General features: G+C 39.4%; 1 protein-coding gene across 3 annotated transcripts; it reads right to left on the bottom strand.

The window, feature by feature from the left end:
- Positions 1-2,104: 2,104 nt before the first annotated feature.
- LOC141426284 (uncharacterized) lies at positions 2,105-6,658 on the bottom strand. Of its 3 annotated transcripts, none has more exons than XM_074085130.1 (6): positions 6,384-6,658; positions 5,546-5,616; positions 4,708-4,829; positions 3,974-4,109; positions 3,319-3,379; positions 2,105-2,357 (listed from the first exon to the last, which is right to left on the bottom strand). In XM_074085130.1, the coding sequence occupies exons 1-6, from the start codon at positions 6,386-6,388 to the stop codon at positions 2,234-2,236; spliced, it is 519 nt and encodes a 172-aa protein (XP_073941231.1). In that variant the 5' UTR covers positions 6,389-6,658; the 3' UTR covers positions 2,105-2,233. The 3 variants fall into 3 exon arrangements, with proteins under 3 accessions (XP_073941231.1, XP_073941232.1, XP_073941233.1); XM_074085131.1 differs by having other exon boundaries at positions 5,546-5,610; positions 6,384-6,657; XM_074085132.1 differs by lacking the exon at positions 2,105-2,357 and adding an exon at positions 2,371-2,711.
- Between the last annotated feature and the right edge of the window lie 3,066 nt (positions 6,659-9,724).

Genomic DNA, 9,724 nt, shown 5'->3' with positions numbered 1-9,724 from the left:
CGTTATTATTAATGTTGATGTAGTTACTTAGGAGAGCTTACCTTTCTAGTACCTATCTTTGTTGTTATCTCCTGACTCAAAAAGAAGGTGGTTATGAACTTATGAATGTGACACCGAAGTCTGTCTGTCTGTGGCGTACTGGCGTCGTAGCTCTCAAACGGATGGACCAATGCTATTCGGTTTTTTATGTGAAAGCTATTTTTTTGCGGTGGTTTCTATAGTAGGTAGCTATGTTTCATTAGAATCAGTTGAGCCGTTTTAGGGATATTGAACTTACTATAAAATGGGGTTTTCCTGCCTGTCTAAGTTGGTTGAGTGCCATTAGCTTAGCAGAAAGTTGCTATAAAATTTAATCGTTTACCATTTTGTCAATTACCTTAAAGGAATAGACAGAAGGAAAATAGACTCTTATTTTATAGTCTCTACTCAGACCGTCTTGTGCTCTCCGCATCCACCGCGATCACGCGATCTTAATCAGGTCGTCGCTCCATCTTGTTGGAGGCCTACCGACAGCTCGTCTCCTGGTCCGCGGACGCTATTTGAGAACCTTCTGACCCATCGGCCATCAGTCCTGCGAGCAATGTCCCGCCCACTGCCACTTCAGTTTCGCAATTCTTCGGGATATCGGTAACCTTAGCTCTACTGCGGATATCATCGTTTCTGATTATATCCCACAGAGAAACCCCGAGGATAGCCCTCTCCATAGCCCTCTGAGTTACTTTGAGCTTCCTCATGAGACCCATCGTTAGCACCCACGTCTCAGATCCGTAATTCACTGGAAGAAGATATCCGCACAGAGTCCCACGCTCATGTTTTAAATAGATAAAGATATAAACAGACTATAATTATTCCTTTAACGTTACCATAATTCCCTTCTCTGAATTCCAAAGCAACAGCGCAAACTCAGCCTTGCATGGTCCCGTTAAAGTTAATTTTAAAATCTTGTTTCAATCGAACGTAGAACTTTGTTGTAAGTTTGCAGCAGTTTCCGACAACTTGACTCCCGTAACTGCGTAATTGTGGGTTGAATGGGATGTATGAGACGAAGCGTATCAGTTGACGGGCCAAACTAGGTGTAGGTTCGTCAACATGGTCCGCCCGGCGAGCTGGCTTGGAAACATTGATGGCAATTATAAGAGACTACCGCTGGGGTAAACGAGTTCTTGAGTGGAGACCGCGAATCGGCAAGCGTGGCGTGGGACGCCCTCAGACTAGGTGGAGCGATGATCTTCGCAAGGTAGCTGCTGGCAAGAACTGGATGAGAGTGGCCGAGGATCGTGCTCAGAAGCGTGCAATAGATGTCCAGCAGTGGACTAAGATAGGCCGATGATGATGATGATAAGAGACTAGCTGTTGCCCGCTATCCCGCGGGAACTTTGCAATTTTCCGGGATATAATTTATCTTATATCCTTTTCCGGGATTCAAACTATCTGTATACTGAATTTCATTTAAATCGGTTTAGCGGTTTAGACGTGAAAAGGTAACAAACAAACAGACTTACAAATTTTCGCATTTATAATACCAATTTGAGTTGTTTAATTTGTCTCTGAGCATGTTGGCCTGGGTATTATTTCATTTTAAGGGTTCCGTAGCCAAACCATGTCTGTCAGTCTGTGCGTCTGTCTGTCCGCGGCTTTGCTCTGAGACTATCAATGCTAGAAAACTGCAATTTCGCACGGACGGAATAGCTAAGTTCACTTGAGAATTATAAGTAGAGTAAATAGCAGCCTAAGGTATAAAATATAGCTAAACTTGTAAGATTCTGTACAAAATACGGAAATCCTTAAAAAATATATTAAGTAGGTACTTGATTTTTTCGTAAAAGCTACGAAACCCTATTTTGGGCGTGTCCGACACGCTCTTGGGCCGGTTTTATATCTAATGAACCAAATAATGATGTAAGAAACTTAATTAATTACTAACTAAACTTAATTATAACTGATTTTTAATCGACTTCAAAAAAGGGTGATTCTACGGTTCACTGTATTTATTGTTTTTAACACTGCTCAAAAAAATAGGGGCTGCGGATTGGTAGAACGAAAATAATAATACATTATAATTTATAATGATATTTCCTGTATAAAAATAGTCTTATTAATACAGCAACATAACAATACAATTTTTTGAATTAATTAAATGCATTTAGCTAAATTTTCATTAACACGTTTCAATAGTAATAATAATTCTTCTTAAAGTAATATTTATTTCACAATAGATATACAAAAATCACATCTATTGTACATTGACGTCAATAAGAACGTATTCGCAGACGTAAGGTTGTTTCTGGTGGCACCAGAAGCTGCGCAGGAGATTGACCGCGTCGACAGCTGCGCAGTGCGGCTCCCGACGATCGTTACTGAAATACAATCATCATCATCATCCGGAAGACGTCCACTGCTGATCAACGCCTAATTAGACGAGTTGCTACTTAGACCAGTTGCTTCTTAGACGTCGTCGTCGTCATCGTCGTCATCGTTTTCGTCGTCGCCGTCGCTGTCGTCATTTTCGTCGTCATCACTTTGTCGTCGTGGTCGTAGTTTACGTCATCGTCGTCGTCGTCGCTTCGTCGTCTTCGTTGTCGTCATCTCGTCGTCGTCGTCATCCGCATCGTCGTCATCGTCGTCGTCATCGTCGTCGTCGTCGTCGTCGTCGTCGTCTTCGTCGTCGTCGTCGTCATCAAAGTTGAAAACTGCTGCTGGTTTTCGCTTCCCTATATGTTGTACGTACAGTGTTAGTTTAATTTGTTTCATAATTTACATAAAACAATAAAAAAAGTTAATTGCAATTATTTTAATCGCGAGTAACTATTGACAGACTATCTTACTACCTATCTATACTACCCTACTTAGTGATATTGTTGAGTCTTGTATAGTGTTGTCTGTTGCTGTGTTGTGAATAAATGTAGGTATTTCTTTCTTTCTAACTTACATTAATTTAAATAATTTAATTGCAATTCATTGAATTGAGATTGATTTAATTGTTATTACTTTTTTAATCAATTATTTATTAAGTTAAGTTATTGTAGGATATAAACATGTATTCATAAAGCAATTTTTTTTTTTTAAATCAATTAATAAGTTGATTGAAAAATTCATGATTAACACCAAACACTGCTACCACGGCTTACATCATTAGCATGTAGTGATTAATCTTTTTTTGTAATGCCACTCGAAAATGTACTCTGTGGCCTTCTGCTATAGGTACTAATACTCTGCTCACCGCCAACGATGTCACAAGGCTAAGAAGTTTGACGTTTGACCGGGCCTAATAACTGAGTGTCGTATTTATTACTTAGAAACTATACATGTTATACCTACCTGTGTTTGCTCCCGTTTCCTTTTGCAAAGCTGGAAAAACCAGTACTTTCTATGTCTTCTCCTGTAAAAAAAGCATTGTCATTTCTTGGAATAAAAAGTCTAAATAGCTAAAAAGTTCAATGAAAAAAAAATTGGTTTAGAACCTCCAACAATTAACAAATTGGTGTCAGTCAAGTGTCCCATGATATTTATTTATTTACATTTTGACACATGTAAGTAGACGCAGTTCATCTCTTTAAATATTATAATTAATAACTGTGGCCTGCAGCTAATGGTGCAAGGAAAGATTACGAGTATTTAAGGAAATAGAAGATAGGTACTGAAGAAGAACTACTGAAGATAATAGAATATAGGAATTTAAGGACACGGAAGAAGATATCGTGGCTCAAAAATCTCAGAATTTGGTTCAATTTGAGCATTAAATATCTATTCCGGGCAACAGTATTCAAGACATAATAGCCCTAATGATACCCGACTTCCCTTAAAAAGCAATGAACTAAAATAATTCCCTTGGCGATACGATAAAAGGTCGTTTATCGTAAGTGAGCAAGGAAATTATTTTAGTTCATTGATATGGACGCAAAGTAACGCTGATTCAATAAATTACTTGCATATTAAGAGTGTTTTCTTATGTTATTGCAATTAAGTTCAGAACCGTCAACGTTCCGCCACACCCGGTAGTCATCGAGGTTGCTGATGCCGATCCACACCAGATAGCAGCTGCCCGTCCAACCCGTGATATCCGGAAACACCATGCTGCGCACCACACTCTGAATGGCATTGAACTCCGCCTGGAAGGAGGGAACGAGCAAGCATGAGATAATGATTTTTGCAATCATTCGGCGGAGAACTGCGTCGTTCATACGAAGATTTACCTAACACGAGCAATAGCTATATGTATTGTGTGCAAAAATAGATGGACAGATACTGGGTCACTGGATCAACCTGCATTCTGTGTTTCAACCATTGAATCATTTATAACCAACACTTATTTAATGCTAGCAATGGAGTGCAGTATTCTGAATGTTTGCAAAACTGATCGAATTAGGAACTTGGCACTGCACTTCAAAACTCCTATTACAGATGTGGGTGTCACGACCGCCAAGCTGAAGTGAGACTGGGCCAGACATGTCAGCCGCAAGCATCCGAATTGATGGGCACGAATTGTTACTGAATGGGTTCCGAGGGATGACTAAAGGAGCAGAAGCAGACGCAAGATAAGATGAAGGGAAGGAGCGGAGGCCTTTGCCCAGGAGTGGGACATATTACGGGCTATACATGAAACTTTTATAATTAGTTATTACTAATCCAAGTAAGATCTGTCTACAAAGAGATCTCTGTGATGTTCCTGTGTCCATGATAGTCTAACGCACTCTATTCACTTCCTACCTCTGACTTAGGTACAGCCAACTTGCCGTTTTCCTCTTTACAGGACTTTTTGGCGTCCATCCACGTCTCTGCTTTGTATTTCAGCTTGTAGCCCCGCCTGAGCTCTACGTTTTCAACGTAATCTAGAACACATAATAAATTTTAAGTTTCTGCAGGCTTATGCTGCGTTTAAATGTGTTTTTCATAAACCAATAGAAACAGCACATCACTGGTGGAAACAGCTGAGCGGAGCGAGATAAAGTAAATGAAGGATATCTATTGGTTCCTGAAAAATACATTTCTCGCAACACATCTTCACACAACTCTGGTGGAAACGGAGCCTTATGCTCTCTTTCCACTAAACAAGGGGTAATAAGCAAAAACGGAGATAACAGACTGAGTATATAGACCGGAACAACAAGCTTATGAATGACTCCTTATTCTTCTTACAATTATTTTTTTCTAACATGTATAATGAGACACTGCTGCTGTTATAAACGGATAAATTTATTTTCTTTCTTTCTTTCTTATTCAGTGGAAACACGTCTATGCAGAGTCCGCTCTGCTATGTTACAAGTTTATTAATAAGTATATTTGGTCAACATAGCAGTAATAAAACTAAAACTAAACATTATCGTCACTAAATTGACATGGATCCGTAAAGCATGAGAATGATGTCTTGTAGACGAGGTGGAAAGAGGTGGTCCAAACTGCCGAGGATCATGGACAATGGAGGAAATTATACTCTAGTCCTACATCCAGCAGAGGGTATCAGGAAAGCAGAAGAAGTCTGTGGTGGGGAGCGCAATAGATGACAGGAGTAGAAGGACCACGGAGAAAATGCGTATCCTTTTCTTACCTTCTCTGTCTAGGCAGGCTATCGTACCAACAGCTATTAATAATACACTTATTACTCCGAATGCACTGAAACTTATAAAGAACGTTATTTAATCCTGCAAATACTGCTGTTGTAAATGTGAAAGATTGTGAGTTAGTGGTTGAGATTTTTTACATGCTCTCGTGGGAATATTGGCATAAAAAGTAGCACATGATTGTATTCCTGCGATCCCGCTACCTATCTAAATACCAAGTTCCAGCGCTGTTTTAGCTTGAAAAAAAAAACAGAAAGTCTAATTCTAGTTGTCTGACCAGGATCAACGGTTAATGGCATGGTCTTGAATGAAACTTGGTACAGATATGTATGGATCACAATACAAGTACAGCCAATAAAAATTACAGTCAGCAGAGAAAAGCTTTTTATAAAAACGAAAATTTTAACCAAAAAATATCATAACTATAAGCACACACTGTTTCACCACTATCTGAGAAGTTCCTCGTATTTTATGAAGCACATGTCTGTGATGCTGTCTTCGTTTATTTTGTTCGAATAAACAGAGACGGCGTCACAGATATTATTATAAAAGTACCGTGAATTGCACAAAGTGGTAAAACGGGCCTAAGTGAACAATTTTAACACCTAATAGCATATGCATATATTAGCGTTTACTTGACTTTCACCTAATGCCTTAACCACGTATGCAGCATCCATAGTAGTTCCTCTCAGTAGCCAGAGCAGTAGCGTTCAGGGCACTGGGTGAAGTTTTTAAAATGTATGAACTCTTTAAGAACCAGGTGAAAATCAGTATACACTTTCATCCGTTCGAGGAACTAAATGCGTTAATAGACAAAGTGTTTACCTCATGTTGCACTGTTATCACTCTCCCGCGGATTGAACAGATAAACATAAACACGGTTTATATACCCATGCGGGTACAGTTCACCGCGTTGGGCACGTTTTACACCATGTTCCGACGCCTTGACCTAAATATTTTAAATAACAATGACATGGATCTGTTGTAATGGCAAAACCGATGACAAACCGATGATTTTGGCAACTGGGTCGAGTTGGGGTCGAGCCACAGATCAACAACGGGCATAAATACATCCACTGATTTTTTAAGTTTTTCTTTCAGAGCATTAATACTTTTTACTACGAGCGAACTCATAGAACACAATCTCTGGCTTATAGAATCTATGAAAATATTCACGATACACGAGGAAAGTTTTTCAAGCTAAGATAAAACCAATAAAGGCTCTTCTCTTATCAATGCCCTAGTTTGTAAAACTTCATTTTTAGAGTTCTGTATCGCAAAAGGTATAATATATGGAAGGAATATTGTAACAAACGATCACGAGAAAAGGGTATTTGGTACGTCCACAATGAACCTCGCGTACCTTCATCATCGTCATCATCACCATATCAGCCGTAGGCTGTTCACTGTTTTACATATATAGGCCTCCTCCATATACCTCCAGTTGCCTCAGTTTTTTTTTATTTGACTGTATGGCAAACGAGCAAGTGGGTCTCCTGATGGTAAGAGATAACCAACGCCCATAAACATCTGCAACACCAGGGGTATTGCAGATGCGTTGTCAACCTAGAGGCCTAAGATAGGATACCTCAAGTGACAGTAATTTCACCGGCTGTCTTACTCTCCACGCCGAAATACAACAGTACAAGTACTGCTGCTTCACGGCAGGATTAGCGAGCAAGATGGGGATAGCAATCCGGGTGGACCTTGTACAAGGTCCTACCACCAGCAAAAATCGGTTGGAAGCGACCTGCGTCCACCGTGAGCACGCAGCTATAACCAGGTCCTCCGTCCATGTCGTTGGTGGGCATCCTACTCTGCGCTTGTCTTTCCGTGGTCTCCAGTCGATAGCTTTTCAGCCCCAACGGTCACCTGTTCTCCGTGCTACATGGTCTGCCCATTGCCACTTCAACGAGTTAATTCGCTTGGCTATGTGTCGGTGACTCTCGTTCTTCTACGTATCAGAATATTTAGGTAGTATGAACATTTTTGCAGCAATTGGCGTGCAGCGCAGAAAGGCAGCACTCCTCACTGCATGCTCCTAGTTACAGAACAAACATGGTTGCCAACTGGACTGGTATGTTCCTCTTTATAAGTTTGGATGACGAAAATGTATTCACCAAATTATGAGCTATGCGGCACGATATCTATAGAAGATGACATTTGTTGATGGAATGTGTTCGGAATCATACTGCGAGGGAGGCGTTGGTTGCAGCAGCCAACCGAGCAAGTATTCGGCAAATGTCCGTATTCCGGATTGTACAGCGCAAAGAAACTTCAAGTAGGCCGTTTTTGAGGTTAGATTAAAATATCAAAAAGTGTAAATAATTTTAAAGTTATTTATGAAGACAGGGCCAAATTGACCATTCTTCCCCTTTATTTTCAAAATTACTAAAATTAAAAAAAACCTACTTATTTCTGTGCGATGCGTCACTGCGATTCCGTACCGTCGCCGTTTTTAAGCAGCGGTGTGGCCACTTGAAAGTACGGAACCCTGTCCACGCGAGTTTAAATAACACTTGTCCGATGTTTGTCTGCGAATAGCGAAACGGCTGAATGTAGAACGTTCCACTTGTATGAATAAACACATTATTGACAAATACTTTTAAATAAATAACACATTCAACAATATTCTTATCAGCGAGATTGACCATGGAGTAAGCCATAGACCAGGGTTTCTCAAACTTATGGCTCCACGTACCCCTGTTAAAGTTTCTAGATGACAGCGAACCCCCCCCCCCCCTTGGAGAAACTAAGTTATTAAATATAATGTATATTATTTATTTCAATAAAAAGTAACAAATATAGGTAAGAATCGTCTTGCCAACGAAAATACAAACTGAAACAAATAACAACAAATAACAAACAAATAAGTAACAAATGCATTGTGCACAACATGTGGACTTAAAAAATACAAAAAGACTCCAAAAACCAATCTTAATCATCTTGCCAGTCTTGCGGCCACCATCACGTAAACCTTGTCGCGAACCCCCTACTGTCGAATAGCGAACCCCTAGGGGTTCGCGTACCCCACTTTGAGAAACCCTGCCATAGACGAACTTGTTCAAGTCCAGGATTGTTATCTAGGGTTCAGACGTCAACAGGAATATTTAATTTAAAAATACGCCTAAACACGCTATGTGTATGTCGCAGTCGGAACGTATATCTGCCGTATTGCATTACGGCTAGCCGTTTTCAAAAACAGGACCGTATTGAAATGCGGTGGTTCAACGATTAGGCGACGACAACGATGAGATTTGTAGGATATTCACACAATCCGACTGCAACATGTTGTACACTAGGTTATGTTTTGGCGTCTCTCCCTGTAACAACGTATTACAAAAATAAAAATAAAAACACTTTTTATGCTTAAATGCATAAAGTAAAATCTTCGCCTAAGACCAAGGTAATCAATCAAAGGTCAACAGCCCCTAACAAAAAAGTTTTTTTATATTTTTTTTTTATGTAAAGCTAATAAACAATCAAATAAATCAAAATAAATCAATAAAACTAAAAACAAAAGGTACCTAGCAAGTGAATAATTGTTTCCACTGTTGATATTTAATTTCCTCTCAATCGAAGTGAAAAGCAGAGTGTATAACTCGAGCGTTAAACCTATTTTCCCCTTGACGTGAAATGGCTCGTTTTATGCTCTTGTTGTACAATCTACTAGTGAGACTTACTAATATATAATGAAATAAACCCGGATAACTTATAATTGTAATTTTATGAATAAATAAATAAATAAATAACTCACAATTAATTTGTAGCCCTGCCTATAGGAACAACGCGATTCACCGGCTGCTGCAAGAGTTAAGCCACTAGTGTCTTGGACAAATTACCTATACTTGACCTGATGAACGTTCCTTTAAAGTTAACGGAAACCAAAAATAACATCTTGTATAATCGTGTTAAAAAGTTTATTAATTAGCAGCGATTCGTCACTCTAACGGCTCACAGCGCCAGTAATTTGTCACTAAGATAACATCAACTTAATGCAATGGCAAATTTACTGTAAAAATACTTTCACATAAAAAGTAGAATTTAAACACATTCCTAAGAGGTTATCTGGCATTAATTTAGTTTATTATTTACTAGCTTTTGCCCGCGGCTTCTTCCGCGTGGAATTCGGTTATCGTGCGCTGTTCCCTCGGGAACTGTGCATT

The sequence above is a fragment of the Choristoneura fumiferana genome, chromosome 3 (genome assembly GCF_025370935.1).
Source record: "Choristoneura fumiferana chromosome 3, NRCan_CFum_1, whole genome shotgun sequence".
NCBI lineage: Eukaryota > Metazoa > Arthropoda > Insecta > Lepidoptera > Tortricidae > Choristoneura > Choristoneura fumiferana.
This window is presented reverse-complemented; position numbering and strand designations above follow the sequence as displayed.